Source organism: Penicillium daleae (assembly GCF_028827525.1).
Source record: "Penicillium daleae strain IBT 16125 chromosome Unknown utg000005l_segment0_segment0, whole genome shotgun sequence".
In the NCBI taxonomy this organism is placed as follows: Eukaryota; Fungi; Ascomycota; class Eurotiomycetes; order Eurotiales; family Aspergillaceae; genus Penicillium; species Penicillium daleae.
This window is the reverse complement of record NW_026623153.1, coordinates 4330301-4347842: the sequence shown is the minus strand read 5'-3', so window position 1 is coordinate 4347842 and position 17542 is coordinate 4330301. Positions and strand designations below refer to the sequence as shown.

The 17542-nt window shown below is 51.4% G+C and overlaps 6 protein-coding genes across 6 annotated transcripts; 2 read left to right on the top strand and 4 right to left on the bottom strand.

The window, feature by feature from the left end:
- Positions 1 to 693: 693 nt before the first annotated feature.
- On the bottom strand, positions 694 to 3225 carry N7458_005738 (uncharacterized protein; the record flags this gene model as incomplete). The annotated part of the gene is made up of 1 exon (XM_056909120.1): positions 694 to 3225. The coding sequence occupies one exon, from the start codon at positions 3223 to 3225 to the stop codon at positions 694 to 696; it is 2532 nt and encodes an 843-aa protein (XP_056767738.1).
- Positions 3226 to 3769: 544 nt separating this feature from the next.
- N7458_005737 (40S ribosomal uS13 domain-containing protein) lies at positions 3770 to 5416 on the top strand (the record flags this gene model as incomplete). Its single annotated transcript, XM_056909119.1, has 4 exons — positions 3770 to 3793; positions 4370 to 4529; positions 4660 to 4825; positions 5119 to 5416. 4 exons carry the CDS (start codon positions 3770 to 3772, stop codon positions 5414 to 5416), a joined length of 648 nt encoding a protein of 215 aa, XP_056767737.1.
- A 752-nt stretch (positions 5417 to 6168) lies between these two features.
- cp3 (carboxypeptidase C PRC1) lies at positions 6169 to 7948 on the bottom strand (the record flags this gene model as incomplete). Its single annotated transcript, XM_056909118.1, has 2 exons — positions 6169 to 7334; positions 7393 to 7948. The coding sequence occupies 2 exons, from the start codon at positions 7946 to 7948 to the stop codon at positions 6169 to 6171; spliced, it is 1722 nt and encodes a 573-aa protein (XP_056767736.1).
- A 566-nt stretch (positions 7949 to 8514) lies between these two features.
- Positions 8515 to 9567, top strand: N7458_005735 (guanine nucleotide exchange factor SDO1; the record flags this gene model as incomplete). Its single annotated transcript, XM_056909117.1, has 1 exon — positions 8515 to 9567. One exon carries the CDS (start codon positions 8515 to 8517, stop codon positions 9565 to 9567), a length of 1053 nt encoding a protein of 350 aa, XP_056767735.1.
- Positions 9568 to 10254: 687 nt separating this feature from the next.
- Positions 10255 to 11787, bottom strand: N7458_005734 (tryptophan synthase; the record flags this gene model as incomplete). The annotated part of the gene is made up of 1 exon (XM_056909116.1): positions 10255 to 11787. One exon carries the CDS (start codon positions 11785 to 11787, stop codon positions 10255 to 10257), a length of 1533 nt encoding a protein of 510 aa, XP_056767734.1.
- Positions 11788 to 15366: 3579 nt separating this feature from the next.
- N7458_005733 (uncharacterized protein) lies at positions 15367 to 16200 on the bottom strand (the record flags this gene model as incomplete). Its single annotated transcript, XM_056909115.1, has 2 exons — positions 15367 to 15701; positions 15870 to 16200. The coding sequence occupies 2 exons, from the start codon at positions 16198 to 16200 to the stop codon at positions 15367 to 15369; spliced, it is 666 nt and encodes a 221-aa protein (XP_056767733.1).
- Positions 16201 to 17542: the final 1342 nt, after the last annotated feature.

Below are 17542 nucleotides of genomic sequence, written 5' to 3'. Positions count from 1 at the left end.
TACCAACGCTCAGTGAACCTCGTAATCTAGAAGAGGCAGCGTGGAGAGAACTCTCTCGTTGGAGAAATCTGTGGAAGTGCTCGAGGGCAAGAATCAGGTTAATAGAGACGGAGGGCAGGAGAGGACAGGATGAAGAGGGAAGACGGAGGTCAGCGAAAAGGAAAGAGGAAATAGGAAAGAAGAGAAAGTCTGGGCACAGTCTGGGGTAAGCGGGGGCGGCCGCCTCCACTTGTTGGTTTGGTGTGTTTTAGTTTCCATACCAAAGTATCCGATGGCTAATATCTAGACTCTGGTTGGTCCAGCCCGCCCGAGACTTGTATCGGCGTTGTCTTCTTAGGTACGATACATCGCCCAAGACTGGTAAACGACTATGCCATGCTGGGACTAAACACTTTGCACTGCCAATTCTCATTAGTAACAGATTATGCACAGACGAAAGAGATCAGCAGAAGAGATATGTAATAGCATCGACTATAACCAACTAAACTCAGAAGATCAATCATCATCAATCTACTCAAGGCGCATACAACACCACAAACATCATCAAGACAACCCATTCAAAGAAATAAAGCAGCAGAGCCTTCCCAAGCTTGAGGCCAGCAGCCCAACAAACAAAACAATACTAGAAAGCAAACTGATATTTGACCACCAACCGCCGAATCCAAAATCCCCCGTACAACCCCCCTAGTCCACTCACTTCGCAGCCTTCTGTCTGGTCCGCCTCATGCGCGGAGCTTCATCATCCTTGATTTCTTCCAATCGTGACTTCCGCTTCTTCGGCGGGCTCTGACTCTGCTTCTCACTAAGTCGCCGCATCGCAGCCCGGATAGACGTGACAGGAACCTTGCACAGCCGGTAGGGCGATGGGCCCGTGAGGTAGTCATCACGAATATTCACGACCGTCACCATTTCCTCCTCTTTCTCGCCCTTCGCCTTGAGCGCATTGGCGCCAGATCTGTTCTTGGGGGACAAGTTGACCCAATTCCAATACGGGCTTCGCGGCGCGCCGGGTATCACCGGAGTCTTAGGGAGATTGGGGAAGTTCGATGCACCGCCCTCTTGAGGGAGGCCAGCCTCAGGCCACATTTCGGGGTGATTGATGAGGTTGTCAGGGCCTTCATTGAGCGAGCTGAACAGATTTTCGCCGGTTTGCAAGCGCTGGAGGGCGCCTGGGTCCAGGGTCATGGGTGTGTCGTCCGGATTGTCGGCGAAGTCGAATGATGTCCCTTGCATCTGCCATTCGGCGATCTGATCGGCGACGATTTGGTTCGGGTCCGTGGGTTTCTGTTGCACGTCAGGCTGTGGAGTGAGGGTCTTCTCATAGTACCGCTCGCCGGTGACTGGTAAGATACGCTCCAGGGGTAGGAAAGGCGACCTGCGCTCCAGTGCCTCTGGGAACCAAGGATAGTGCTGAATCAGGAAAGACTTGCCATCCACGACGCAGTCGCACATATCGTTGATAGCCTCCAATGCCGCATGCAACATGTCCGGGGTTGGGTCGATGATCCGCTCGTAGATTACCAGAGGAAGACCACGGGCAGTCCAGTCCGGTGGCACGCGGTCATCGAGTGCGTGAGGCGCAACATTACCGATGATGACTCCTCCTGCGTGTTCACCGTCGTATCGGCGGAGGTTACCAAGGTCAAACTCGCCTCTTTCGCTGTCATTCCAGTAGACCCGAACATGATTCGGAGAATAATAAGCTCCACCGAGCCAACGATAAAGCGCTGTCTGTATATTTCCGTTGATGTCCTTGTACGTGAGTACCTGGTTCTCGGTATGGTTCAGAACTTTGGAATTCTCAGGTGTGCTGAAACATAAGCGAGAAGGAAGCTGAGTCACGATTCTGTGTCGTCGTGGTCCATCTGGAGCACCGCATTTAGCACAGCTGTAAGAAACAGGGTTTGGATGCCAAGCCCGCTCCCATAATTTCGACATCTTAACACCAGTTTCATCGCCAGGCACCGGGTATGGAACCAGGCCTTCTCCCAGCCGTCGCAATTCTCCCTCCTCCAGATATCCACAATGCATGCATGGATCTGCCGCCGTCTCGGTGTAGTGGATGTGAAATTGCGCAAAGCTTCTGGTCGATTCAGCCCAAGTTGCCCAAATCGGAACGAGCTCGCCGCGTTTGATGTCGGGAACATGGTCACAGAGCAGATTGTAATAGGCATGGCGAAGTTCAATCGACACTTTATCGTCAAAGGCGTCCCAATTCATGTTTGTCACTTGGATGAAGGCCCTTTCAATTTCGCTGAACTGTCCTTCTCTGCCCTCATTTCGGTCAATGTTGGTACAACCGGCCATGGTCAAGATGCCGATCACGATGGTCGTATCTATGGAACACGACCCATCGGCCCAAACGGGACCACGACCACGATATGGAAACAATAGCCCGTTCGGGTCAAACTCGAACGTTACCGGATTCAATCGCAATTCCGAAACTGTGGTGTGGGTACCAACTTGCACAATACCCAGATCACTGCGAGAGGTAGCGGTTCGGGTAGCCACAGGCTCCTTGCTCGGTGCATGGGGGTGCCTCTCCAGGTCTTTGTAGCAAAACTTGACCATGACCTTTTCAATTGCCTCTCGGATGGGATTGGGGTTGAAACCGGGTGAATAACTTGACTGTTTCTGCGACGACGGGACACCTGGTGCTGTTGGTACACTTGGCCCTGGTGCCACTTGATCTCCACCAGTCTGAGCAGCATCTGGAATAGCTCCGGGGGGCGGATTTGGAGGCAATAGAAATTGAAATATGTGATGGTCTGGCACATGCGAGGGGGCATCTGCTGGGCGGCGATAATTTTCCGCTCCAAGCTGCCGCATCTCATCCTCTGATAAAAGAGCAGGGTAATGGCGGCTGACTGGCAAGGGTGTAGGTGTAATTGTGTACCCCAGGAGCCGAGGACCACTGTCTCGTCGTATGTCGGTCAAATCCTCGACTCTGTGTAATTGATATTCCGGTCTCATCCAAAAGTTGACCTTGGCAAGGCCTTTCAAAATGGGGATCCTTCTATCGGGACCATAGTCAAACCCCCATAGCCAGATTTTAGCAAGGTTCCTAAGTTCCTTGATTGAGAGATCCCGTGTTTTGCACATCGCATCGACACTTCGCCCAATAAAGAGATAATCATCGGGAGGGTCAGGAAGCTGGCTCAGATCATAGCTCGGCGTTTGCTCCCACGGCACTGGGATGTAATCGAGGTTCAAGGGGACCGGCATCTTGCTGTGAGATTCTGGGTGCGCGAGTCTTTATTGGGCTTTGTACCGATATTTCCGCGGGAAAAATGAGGGAGTTGGAGAATGTAGAAGGCTGTCGTTCAAGATGAATTGGAGAAGAAGAGTAATAAACACTCTGCATTCAAGATGGGTGAATATTCAATTGTTTCAAGTCAAAGAATACGTAGTGAGGAACAAGTCGATCATTAACAAGTCGAAAGAGTCTCAAGGGGGGATTCAGAGATTTCTTATGCTGTCGAGCTGGGGGTCTTCGACCAAGGCAAGACGGGCGCCTCGTCGAGTCTGAATCCGAGGATAAAGAAATGATCCAATATCCATCTCGAGTCAATGAAAGAGAAGTAACTTGAACAACGACTATGGGTCTTCCAACCCCCAGTCTACTCGAAACGCGCATCCTGAGTGGTAGCGGGCTCGTTGCCAAGTTGGCTGTGCTGCACAAGTGCTACTAAAATTGGCATCAGCCGATACCTGTGAATGGGCGGATGGGATGATCGAGAGACAAAGACCACAGACAGAGACGTCCGAGATGGAAGTGCGAAAGTCGGGGAAGGTAGGTGGCGTCAGTTGGGATGAATGAATGAATGGACGATTCTGTTCCAATATCTGGGTCATTTTGGAAACAAAGAGAACGTCGAGTTCGTCTAGTTCCAAGCTCAAGAGTCTCATGTGTTTCACAGTCTTTCAATAGGTGGGAGCTACTGAATAGATTGCCGACTTTTCTGCTGGGCCTGGAACTGAGAAGACGCGGTATTCAATCATCTCACTAGGTTCGATGCCGCAGATATATCGTTGACGTTCGTGGGCAGCCCATGGTCAGTAAGTTCGTTTCAGAAAAAAACATAATTCGGAAGGGAGGGGTTCGGCCCTAGGAACAAGACAAAGACTCGAATGGAACTGTTATGGGCCCGAGCCAGGGGATTGATTATCTGGAAGTCAGCCTCGAGGCAGTATCAAAGAAAGGCGAGTGGGCATGGGCGTATACCACTGAAACATACAGGTAATCTCCGCCAATGAATTTGGGTGGCCGTTACCAAGATTACATACATGTCAGGTGATACCACCTGATAATCCAGGAAAAATCCAAGGGAAGGATAGCACATGACCAGAACCACCAAAAAGAGACTAGCGCCCACATCAAGCGAGCCCTCACAACGCACTTTTCTTAATCTGGTTAGTGCGCCAATTACCCGATCCCACAACGGAAGCAAAAGTCACTCGAGACTTCCTCCTCTCCATTCCTCTTGTCGACAATACATCGCGATACGTGCGCCCATCGCCCATCATGTGTACGTTGCCCTCTCCCACGCCAGTTTCGATCCCACAATGCAACGAAAGCATCGAATAACCCGTCCTGGCCACACTTTGAGGCCCCTCGATGAAAGAAACATCAAGCTAACTCGTCGCCCGATCTAACAGCGCTCGTGTCCGGCGAGAAGACGAACTTCCAGTACATTCTGCGTCTCCTCAACACCAATGTTGAGGGTAAGCAGAAGATCATGTACGCCCTGACCCAGATCAAGGGTGTCGGTCGCCGCTACTCCAACTTGGTCTGCAAGAAGGCCGATGTCGACCTCAACAAGCGGTACGTTTCATCGGAAAATCATCCAGCGACTCTCTGCAAGGTTCACGGGTGTCTTGGTGGTCGGGGAATATGAAGGGTGAGAGAAGAATGGGAGATGATGAATTGATGGGCTACGATGCTGTCGGCTTGGAATTTTGAATTTTCATATCTTTGTGTGTTGGATGGAAGGGGGTTGGATGAAAGAAAAGCGGGAGATGAATCGCCAAGACACCTCGAGGACATTGCAGGATTCTCGCGAACGCACAAAGTCCATCAATACAGAGTGGAAATGCTGACAGTTCTTTTTCTTCCAGTGCCGGTGAGCTTACCACCGAAGAGCTTGAGCGCATCGTCACCATCCTCCAGACCCCGACCCAGTACAAGATCCCTTCGTGGTTCCTGAACAGACAGCGCGACATCACCGACGGCAAGGACTACCAGGTTGTCTCCAACGGTCTGGACTCCAAGCTCCGTGAGGACCTCGAGCGCCTGAAGAAGATCCGCTCCCACCGCGGTCTCCGCCACTACTGGGGCCTGCGTGTCCGTGGCCAGCACACCAAGACCACCGGTCGCCGTGGCCGCACCGTCGGTGTCAGCAAGAAGAAGGGCTAAACGTATTGTCTTGTCTATTTTCCGGGGGTTTATGGAGGGATTCCTTTATTGTCGGTGTGTTTCTATGGGCATCCGTGGGATCTTTTCCCCGCTGGACTGGGTGTGATGCTGGTCCTAAAAATTGAAAATGAATCATACCAATATGAAATGAACCGATCGCTTTGCTTCTTTTAAAATGGCCTGGACTGGGACTCGTTGGGTTCATGTGGCTTTTTGGCTGCGATGGAGACTTGCTCCTAGTGGTCTTTGCCGCTTGTCTCTGGCCTCGTAGATACAGTATCAAATCGGCTTAAAGTTTTGGTTGACAGCGTAGCGCACACCGCTACCTTGCATTAAGGGTTTCTGGCACATGTGCGTGGCCCTCGCCATGGGTGCGGGGCTATCAGAGCTTGCCTGATCGGCTTGGTAGGTCACTATGGGTGTGCTACGTCCACCGGGTAATCCTACCTTCACTTCCATAAGTGCTGAGACGTACCTACAGTCACATCAATCTACATAACAATGTCTATATTTATCAACGAAAAAAAGACGGACAATATGATTGAAATTCCAATTGACATTGCGTGTATATACTTATCAACATGAGCCACCCTCCATCTAAAACCGAGCAAATTGGTGCGAATTTAGCTTGCACCAGCCGAAGACATCACGTTGCAGACGAAAACAGATCTCAAACTGAACGGTCAATCCCAAACTGATTTGGTCAGGAAAGAAGTGACGATGCAAGATATCATAGCGATAATGACACACGCTTAGAACCACTCACCACCCAGCCAGCGGTTGAAGAACTCCAGGCTAGACTCGGGCTGGTCCATGGGAACCATGTGGCCACCGCCATACAGACGCATGAAGGTGAAGTTGCCGTGGGACTTGACCTGGCCAATCTTCTTGCCAACGTGCTCATTCTGCTCGATGACAATATCCTCCAGCTCCTTCTTGGCAAACTGCTTCTGGCCGGGCCACTCAAGCGCCTCGGTCCAGGCCTTGTTGCCGAGCCAGTTGCAGATGAAGTCGGCATCACCAGCGTAGATGAGCACGGGAATCTGCTCAATCAGACCAGGCACCAGACGGTGGTAGGGCTTCATCCAGTCACCGTGGAAGAGGAAGTTGCGGTTGATGTCGAAGTTGCACGAGTCATAGCCGTCGACTTCAGCACCAAGGGCTTCACGCACGCTCGCCTGGTTGAGGTACTCGGACACGTAGCCCATGCCCTTGTAGCACAGGTTAGAGGAGTCCTCGCACTTGCTGCGGACGTCGTAGACGTTCTGGCCAGTCCGCTGGTAAGGAGCCAGCAGAGCGTTGTTGCAATAGATGGAGGCGGGAACACAGACCCAGGAGCTCTCGCTATCGTAGCAGGATTGGATCATGGACAGACAGCGGGGCAGAGCGTTATCCATGGACTGGCAGGAAGCCTCATCCAAGACAGCTGGGTAACCACCGTCACCGCAAGCCATGGGGCGGTAGTACTCGTACTGGGTCAGGCCATCGGTCAGACCATTGCCAATAAGTACGGACTTTAGGTTAATGTTGCGGTTCTTGTGGGACAGGATCTCAGAAGCGAAGACAGGGATATAGTGGCCAGCGTAGGACTCGCCAGCAATGTGGAAGTCTTGCTTGGTATACTCAGGGAACTGCTTGAAGAACAGGGATAGCAGAGCGTAGACATCCTTGCCGGCAGCAACAGTGTCGCTGACACTGCTGCCACTGTAGGAGTAGCCAACGTTGACGGGCTGGTCCAGGAAAATAACAGAGGCATTGGAGTTCCAAGAGTACTCATTGTAGACAAGCTTGATCTTGCTGTCCACAGAGCTAGGTCCGAGCTCCATGAAGAGACCGGTCAGGGAAGAGCAGCCGGGGCCGCCGTTCAACCAGAGGACGACGGGGTCGTTCTCAGGGTCATTACGTGACTCGAAGAACCCTTTAAGAGATTATTAGCACGATGAACAACCAGCCATACAAGGTCCGTCGTGACTTACAGTAAAACAAGTGCTTGTCGTTATCGTTGTCATCAAGATACCCACTGTACTGCTTGACGTTGGGATCCACACCCAGAGCGCTGGGGTCCACCTTCTTGACGCGAAGGTCGTAAGCCTCGAGTCTGCCGCCAATCTCACGCTCCTTGGTGCCGTCAGCACCGGAGACCCAGATATTCTGCACATCCTTGCCACGGACAACGTGGTCCCAGTGGGAGTCAGGACGGCGGGTGTGCTTCTTGGGAAGGGAAAGCATGGGGGCATGATCCATGGTGTTGGGGAATTGGTTAGCAACCTCTTCCCACAGCCCACGGGCCTCATCCGAGAGAGTGCTAAAGTCATCCTTGAGCTTCTGGAATGGCTTGGAGATGGCATCGGAGCCCTTCTTGGCCCAGTCTTCAAAGGCGTTGGAGCCCTGCTTGGCCCAATCCTCGATAATGTTGGAGCCCTGCTTAGTCAGGTCCTCAACCTGCTCGCGGTGGATGCCCATGACCTGTTGCAAGGGAGGGGCTGCTGCCGAAGCAGCTCCCACCAGCAGCGTGGCGGGCAGAAGTCTCATGATGGATGGTCTTTACAGAGAAATGAAATGAATATAGAGATTAACGGGTTGTTGATGGTAAGCGGGTACCTGCTGGGAGGCCTGCGCGGCAGCTCTTATCAGTAACCAATCGGGCAACTCTTCAGACGACAGCGTCAGAAGGGAGAGAGAAAGGGCATGAACATACAAAATTAGGACACCCAAGTATTTGGGAGATAAAAGTAGGAATCGAAGCAAGACAGGGCCTGCAATCGGGGATGGGGTAACAGGGAAGAGGTTGGGGATGAAGGGGAACCCTGGGAACGATGACGCCGGATGAGGAGTCTCCGCTCGATAAGCTGATCACCTCGTGACTCGCTGAGTCATGCGGGGGTGAAACCTGGAAATGGAAGGTGCTGACTCATCGCAGATCCTGGAATGGGAAGGCACGAAGGGGACAGTTCGGGAAAGTTTGTAAATAACTTCGGACAAGTCTCTCGCGGGAGAAAACATCCGCGCCGTCGTTGCTTTAGTTGAAATCAAGCAACAGCCCTTGTGGACCCTCTTATCGCAACTTTGGACCAGCCCGGAGTGGCCTGCTATTCACCATGCCGATCAACCAACCCTCCAACCAGATTAAATTCACTAATGTGTCGATAGTCCGTTTGAAAAAAGGTAACACTGACGATGCGACAGAACCTTCAACGACCAAGGCTGTGCTAACCTCTTCTGTTCTAATTATAGGCAAGAAGCGATTTGAACTCGCCTGCTACAAGAACAAGTTGCTTGAATACCGATCTGGCGCCGAAAAAGATCTTGACAACGTCCTCCAAGTTCCTACAGTCTTCCTCTCCGTATCAAAAGCGCAAACTGCCCCCTCCGCAGAACTCACCAAGGCCTTTGGCGCCGACACTCCCCGAGACGAGATACTACAAGAAATCCTTCGGAAAGGCGAGGTGCAAGTCGGTGAGCGGGAGCGCAAAGATGCTCTCGAACGTGTGGAGAAGGAGGTGTTGGATATCGTGTCTGGACGACTAGTCGACCCGAATACCAAGCGTGTGTACACATCGGGTATGATCTCCAAAGCGCTGGACCAGCTGTTGTCGGCTAGTGGTCAACAACAGAGCGGAGAGGCAAATGGGGCTGGAGAAGAGCAGCCTAAAAAGCCTATGTGGTCCGGAGTTTCTTCCAATCGATCTGCGAAGAGTCAAGCACTCGACGCTATGAAGGCTCTTATCGCGTGGCAACCCATTCCCGTGATGCGCGCGCGGATGCGCCTTCGGGTTACGTGTCCGGTGTCGCTGCTGAAGCAGTCTGTCAAGGCGGCCCCGAGCGCGGCACCTGCCAAGGAAGAAAAGGCGCCGGCCAAAGGCAATAAGAAGGGTGGCAAAGGAAACAAGAAGTCGAAGCGAGATGAGTCCGACGATGAGACTGGCGGGGAGGCTGCCGAAACGGCGCCCAAGGCCGCAGGCACAGTCAAGGACAAGATTCTGAATTACATTGAAGCGGTTGAATCGCAGGAAGTCAGCGGGGACGAGTGGGAAGTGGTGGGCTTTGCTGAGCCGGGGGCATTCAAAGGACTCACTGACTTTATTGGCACTGAGACTCGTGGGCGAGGACGAGTAGAGGTGTTAGACATGTCGGTGACCCACGAGGATTAATCGGTTGACGAACCGAGAAGCTGATCTTGCAATGACCTCTCTCGAATCTCGGATATCTTGGACTAGCGCTGCTATACTACTTTCCGAGGATGATGTACATGACAACCCCCTTGCAAATGACTGATGATAAAGTTAGATAAAAGAAGCAAAAGAACAGAGAGAAAAAGGAAACCATGTCTAGGTTGAAATAAGTTTTAATAGAAACAGGCTGGACTGCAGTTGCTCTTGCAGGAATGAGATTGATTGGTTGCGAATTAGCCCTCCGTGTCGTACAAATGCAATGTCTCTCGAGGGCCATAGTAGGACGATATAGTTGTCGAGTATTGAAAATGAATGAGTGAAAAAAAAGTTGCATGGTATTTCCAGACTCGATGACAAGTTCTCTTTCGGGTTTAGCTTTGAGAGACAGCCACACACTGCATACTCTTGAACACCAATGACAGTGAAAATTTTGATATTTACACACAACACGATCATCAACATCAGAAACGATCTTGAAGCAACTCAGTTCAACGCCATGACCAGGAGACTCCAGGGTATTGATAAATGGCAAGCACACAACAATGCAGAGAAAAGAAGAATAAAGATCAAACAATGAAAAAGTAAAAACGGTGGAGGTGGACAGTCGCTAATCCGACCCTTCTCCCTCGTTCTTCACCGCAACACTCGAATGAAAACCCCATCTCATCAAACATCCAACCCACGCATACCAATCGCATCACAACCCGTCACCAACAAGACAATATTTTTACCTGGACCTAATTCCCTCGCCAGGTCAATGGCTCTCCTCACCGCGTGACTCGAATCCAGGCCAGACACAATACCCTCATGGCGCTGTAAAGTTTTGAACCCGTCCAGGGCATCCGCGTCCGTAGCAGTCGAGATTTCAACTCGACCAGACTCCTTCCAATGAGCCACCTCTGGTCCCACGGTGGAGAGGTTCATGTCTGGCGAGATGGAGTACGAATCGAGGATTTGGCCATCGTGATTCTGGAGCATCAGCGTCCGCGCACCCTGAAGAACGCCCACCGAGCCCTCGGTCAGCGCTGCGGCCCCTGCACTCTCAACGCCTACCAGTCGAATGGAGGGCTCGTGAAGAAAAGGTCGAAATAGACCGACTGCACCTGCGCCGCTGCCAACGGCGGTGACGAGGGCATCTGGCTGACAGCCCACCGCCGCGTGCATCTGGGCGGCGACCTCCTCGCCTAGGAGTGTCTGGAAGGTGCGTGTCAAGGTCGGTAGAGGATTGGGACCCACGGGCCCGCCCATGAGGTAGTATGCAGTCTCGTGGTTGCAGACTGAATAGCGGAGTGCTTCAGTGATAGCGGCGCGCAGTGTGCCCATGCCGGACGGGGTTCGTGCAGTCAGGACCCTCGCCCCGAGCATCTTCATCTCCAGGACGTCTTCTTCTTGTGCCTGTGCGTCATCTGCGCCCATGACTACCACACACCGCAGGTTAAGCCGCGCACACATTGCTGCCGTGAAGTTGCCATGCTTGGCCGAGGCACAGTCCGTGACGATCTCTGCACGGCCCATTCGTCGGGCCAGCAGGAGTTGACCGATGATGTTGCGAGTCTTGTGGCTGCCATACACATTCAGGTCCTCACGCTTCAGCCAGATATTAGCACCGCCAGCCAGGTGCGTGAGCTTGCTGGCCCTATGAAGAGGCGTATTTCTCGCCCGCTGAAAGGCAGCATACTCTGCCCAGAATGCCGGATCCGAGGTGGCAGACTCGAAAACCGAGGTCAGCTCGTACAGGAATCCCATGATCGATTCAGGAACGAACCGGCCCCCAAAGGAGCCGTAGCCACTGAATGATATCGGTGGCGGTCTCAGCGTATCATCTAGCTGCAGGATCTGGAAATACGGTGTGCAATCGTACAGAGGTGGGATAGGCTCCAGCTTGGCGAGGGTATCGGACGTCAAGGAAGAGCCATCACTGGTTACTGAGGTGGCGGTGACAATGGACTCTGCAAGCGAGCTGCAAGTGGAGGGGCAAGTACTAGGAGTACTTGCTAACCCGGGTGACGCTGTTATAGATGACGGTCTGGCGGTGATCTGAATGACTGTCACCTGGGGGATAGAGAGACGAGCTGTGACGGCGGTGTCTAGGACGGGTCTCACGCGAATGGCCTTGCTTGAAGTTGGCAAAGTTGAATTGGTCTCGACGATGGTTTGCTGGTGAGAGAAGCAAAACAGGTCCCATATGGACCGAAGCATGATGGAAGTATGAACAGGCTGGTGTACTGGGAAAAGGTAAAGGGAGGAAAGCGAGGTTTGGAGTGTCAACGCTCTGGAAAGAAGTCAAAGATACATACACAAGAGTAAGTGAGAATTGAATGGGATCAATAGGGTGATATATGGATATCCTAGCAACTCCAGAGTGTACACCTGATAAGCGGTGGCGTGCTGCCCACGTGGGAGGTGAGGGTATACCAAGAAGGTGGGATTGGGACTGGTCTACAATGAGATTGAGCGAGCCACCAGGGCTTAAATACGGTGTGCATTATTACTACCTCTTAAAAAGGTTGAATCATTAGGTGTCCCATTCGTGTGAGGCTTTCTTGGTGATGCTCCCTTGTCATGGACCCCGTCGGGCATTCTCGGGCCTCCCATCTCATTATGTTTCATTCGGCTCATGGCTTTCTCCAGTTGCTTTGCCAAATTTGCTCGAATAAATTGTCTGACTTTTAAACCCGTGTCATCTTCATAGATTCTACTGATTTGTATAGGACATGGAGCTCGCCATACCCCCTCGGTCTACTGTTACTAGGTCCAATGCTTATACTTCTCGCCATCTGCATTGGGACGCTGGTATGATCATTTTTCCACGGTGTGACTAAACACAATGCCAATTATCTCAATGGACTGCAGCCGCAATAGCCATTATTGTGCGGCACATTGCATCTAGTGGAGACTGCTGACCGTTCGATGCCATGGTTGACGGAACCTTACATCTGACTTGGTTAAGCGAGCACTGCCTCATTCTTGCCAGTAGTTATTGATTTGTTCAATCATAGAGATACTATCTTAATGGTCTAGTATATTTTGTTACGAGTTATACTGCTTACTTAGGCTTTGACCCTAATTCATGAGAGCAAGCAAAGCGACACCAAGATGAGACGAGTAGATTAACCACTTCCTCGGGAGCGTGACTCTACTTCGAGATTAACAAGTCTTCATTATGGATTTACAACTATACTGTTGGATGATTGAAAAGATTGAGTATCACCGATCAATCGCCCTGTATCAAAGACCCCAAACCCGCGAAGACTAGGGCGCGGACGGTCATGTGACTGTTCTGCGTCGATTGGCGTAGGATGTTTCGAAAAAAAATTAACCTGCTCAACAATAGGAATGGACTCATCAAAGGATTTTTGAAATTATTCCTGGTACAAACTTTGAAACATCTGGCCACGCGGCGATGCCCGGGGTTAGATTGGTAGGTTGACAGGATAGGTAAACCGAGGGCATTTCACTCAGCTCGTTGTCTGCGGGTCTGAATGATACACCAACGTGCGAATCTGCATCCTAAATTTGGACTTTGGCGCTGTCACAAACTGACTCGTAATTGTTACATCATTCGATCAACTTTTCATCTCGCGACTGATGCGCCGAGGCAGAATTTCAGATTGGACTGGAGTGTATATATTTAGATAGAATGGAACTTGTGCCAGAGCCAAGAGGACTCAATACGACAGAGCGAAGAATGGCATAGCTGAAGTTCTCCGAAAATCTTTGTTAATCTACACGAATAACTTGAAGGCCATTTTAAATACTTAAAAAGTGATCTAGCAGTAGACATATGCTGTGATATCTACCGGCAACTCGTTTCATCGTTCCACAAGCAAAGTACTCCATACCTAGTGGAGTGTCGAACCACAGCGCAGGGGGTCTCTACCACCCCTGCACAAACCCCCAGCAACCAAAGAAAACGCGGAGAATTTACACCGGCGCCTTGGATGCATAAACGACGTCAAATGTTCCAGGGGGAAGAGTGGAAGTGGGGAGGGTGACTCAAAAAGACACAGCTGAGCTGATCACACAGCAACACCAGGACGCCTGAGACGAGCTGAACATAAATACCAGCACGAGCCTGCCCACCACCTTCTATCTCTTTCATAGTTTCCTGAAATTTCAATCTACGCATTACTTGGTCTAAGCGGGACGGCTCAATCACTCCACGTGGCTTTCGCGGTTCACTTTGCAATGCACGATACGAGGGTTTGTCTCCGTGCTGGGGGGAGGGTGTGGATTGGAAATTCGCCCTTTGGTTGTCGTACAAGATCACGATGAAGCTTACGCATGACGCGGTGCAGTCGTGGACTTAGTGATGTGATGGGTGAGTGATTACAGCGTTGAATGATAACCTCGAGAAGTCCGACTTAACTTTGGATGTTATAGAGCTTTTCCCATCTATCCTTGGCATCCTGACTCCTGTTGCCAGTCATCAAGACCCAATCGGCACCCTTACACCTTTACATCTACTGTATAACACATGGCTCTCGGTATTTGAAAATACAAGGTCCACGCAGGGAGACCCTGAAATGCAAGCTGATACAATCGCCGCACTCGACACTCGACCTCTCGAACCTAGTTATATATACATCATGCCTCAAGCACACCTAATACGCATCACCAGAATGACCCAACAACCCTCCAAATAACCACACTCATCACAACCACAAAGCCAGTCAAACCAACACTCTCTTCCAACAAAATCCTACCTAATATACCCACAGTACATCATCTCCGCCAAGACACCCGGACCTACCGCCCAACCCAATCCCTCCCCACTTCCAATCAACCCTCACAACAAAGTTATCTAACCTACCCACAACCATCACGCACCACCCTAACAACCCAACCAACCACTCACCAACCCCTTCCACCGTCGATCCTTAAGCCATGCAAACAAAGCACAACCCGGTTCGCCAATCCCAAATGCCAAGAGGCAGCGATATGCAGTGTCCAAAATCCAGATGTCCAGATGCGGGGCGCGGTCTTGGCTTGCGGGGCTGGAGGCGAATAGCATCACCGGAAAGAGAGGGATTGACTTTCTGATGGAATATATATACTTCGGCATTTTCGGGTTGAAGGTGGGAGGTATAAGTTAAGGTTGTTCCTGGATCGGGATCGGGTGGTCTTATTTTTGGGATTATTGTATTCTTTTTTCAACTTCAAGTTCGGACACTCTTACCCTCCCATCCTGCATCCTTCACAATTACATACAGGATCTTACATTCCATTTCCGTATCTACTAAACGTGCTTAATTGAATGTATTCAGCGATTTTCATTTCTCATCTAGATTCTGAAATCTGTTCTTTCTATCAAGTACAGCAAACCTCTAGGTAGGGTGTCATCAAAAGCGACACGATCAAATATCCTCCATGTATGTCCGAGCAAAACAGAAAAACGCCAGTAACGGGTATACGCTCAAAATGCAGGATGCGTGACAGGGCAAGGAAAAAGAAAAAGGGCAAAGGAAAAGGCGTTGAAACACGCGGACATCTCCCGCGTGGCCATAAGCGAATTAGGCAGGACATCCTGGCTCCAGCCAGATCTGTACGCCTAATTGAAGAGAAGAACCGGGTTTGATCGTGGTTCATCAAAGAGGTGGATGTCGGGTTTTTATCCGAATCACCCAAGACTGCCGAAAAGTGTGGCGAAGAACCAAAGGCAGCGAGGCGACGTCGAGTCGCACAGAAGCAAGAGGACCAATCTCCGGGATATTGGGACGAAAGTATGGCGAGGCCGAATGGTGATGAGAAATGACAAGGCGCGGGGGGGGAAGCGATTTACGCGCAGACCTGCACGGCAATCAAAGCGCGAGCCAAATCCTCCGCCGCAAAAGGCAGAGCCTTCGCCTTACCCCGTGACGACATGGGATAAGGCGAGGCAGGTGAGATAGCACGGACGATAGGCGAGGTATACCGGATGGACTCCTTGAGCAGGGCGATAGGATCCTCGGGGAATTCGTAAGGGCCGACGGGGTGATCTTCGGGGAGAAGCGTCATCATGGAGCCGGAGTAGCTTTCAGAATTGGAGTTGACGACTGTGGAAGACTGGGAGCCGACGGTGGGGCGGGAGGAGTCGAGCAGGTCGGGCACGGAAGTATCGGAGTTGGTCAGACCTGGAAGGGAGGGGCGGCGTGTCAGGACGTGGAGCCATGTTTCGGGTAAATCGGCGAGTGGGAAGGGAAAGGGGAATGATTGATTCGAGTTCGAGAAAGGGATGACCTTCCATTGACTCATATCTTTTTTGGGTAATATATGGCGATGTGCTTGATTTTAGTACATACCTGGATCGATCGGCACGCCGTCGTTGTCGGGGGAGATATCACAGCAGTCATTGCGATCGAGCGGATCCAGAGGGCCGAGAGGGCCGTCCGGGAGATCATAAGTGGCGCAGGGGGACAGTGACAAGTCGCGGGAACGTGGCCGTTCGGCCATTGCACCATCGAACGACCAGGCCGCTAGGCGCTTTTGGTGTTCCTTATCGAAAGGTCCGCGAAACTTGGAGGGGGGAATCTCATGGCGACGATAGTATTCGACCTTGGGTTTACCGTTCTTGGTATCCTTGCGGGTGGAGGGACGGTGGAAGACCCGTTTGAATGTGTCGCGGAAGGGCATCTTGAGAGTGATGGTTCTCGATCTCTTATGTTGAGAAGAAGAGGGTTGATGACACGCGTTCGGGTTTGTTGAAAAGTATGAGCGAGGGGCCTCACAGTTGCAGACCAATCCCAGGGTGGGAAGGGACGCTGAGGATGTGCAAGCACGTAGAGCGGGTTGAACGGGTGAAGCAGTGGATGAGCATTCTATGAGAGAGAGGGATAGAGTTTTTGAAAGAATACGGTTAGTTATGGGAAAGAGAAGAGAACGGAAGAAGAAGAAGAAGAAGAAGAAGGATAGGGAGGAAGTAGATAGTAATAATAATGGTGCCGGAGTGGATGAAGTATGGGGAAATGAGGGAATTCTGGAGACGACTACGCCGTACGAGGTAAGGGAATGGAACGAAGTGGATGCAACGGCGATAAGCACCAGGAAACCGTGGGAATTGCTTGTTCCAGTAACTCAATGCCCTCAAGAGGAAGAATATGGCAAGTAATTTTCCTCAACTTCCTGTTGTTCCTCGCCCTCCGGCAGGCCGATTCCGGTGAAGGCGATGGGTAAGGCGAGTCCGACCTCGCCATGCCTCATTGGGATCCGGTCCGATCCACTTTTCTCGGTCTGTGCGAGAAACTTGCCCCTCGTGGGTGATGGGAGGGCAATGGAAATAGATATGACACGACTAAATGACTTTGCCGCACGCTGATTGCTCCCGCCCGCATTTGGGGGCCCATCGCGACGAATGCGGGCAAGATTTTGGGGCAACAAGTGGGTTCTCTCGACCCGGACGACGAGACTGTACGAGTACGGAACTATGGTAGTACGGATAGACCGGAGGAACGTCAACCGGAGAAAAACCAGGCATAGTATGATTCTTATTCTCCGGAGAGGAGACATGACGAAGTCTAGAACCATTGAGAATATACAATTGTACCAGGAGGCGAGGAAAAAAAGAAAAAAGAAGAAAAACTGGACTGAGGAAGATGGTCAAGGTTAACAGCCATACAGTTTATGGTTCCTGGTTCTATTGGCCATTATGGCGTCCCGTCGGCGCTTGGATCCTGCTCGTTCGCGCTGGGCCGTGGGTGGCCCATACCGTGTGCCCTGTACGCCCACCAGGAGAGGTCCTGCTATCGCAAGATAAGGTGTTGTACGAGTAATCCATTAGGGTTGGGGAGAGCAGAAGTGGCGACTTGGCCTGCAATCGAATCATTCTGGAATCCCATTGGCAACCGCAGTACGCGCCCAAGGTGGGCTGATCGACCAGCCACGCTGAGAGAGCCTCACGGTTGCATTGTCTGCATCATCATCAGCAGCAGCAGCAGCAGCAGCAGTAGCAGCGAATATAATAATAACTACTGCACAC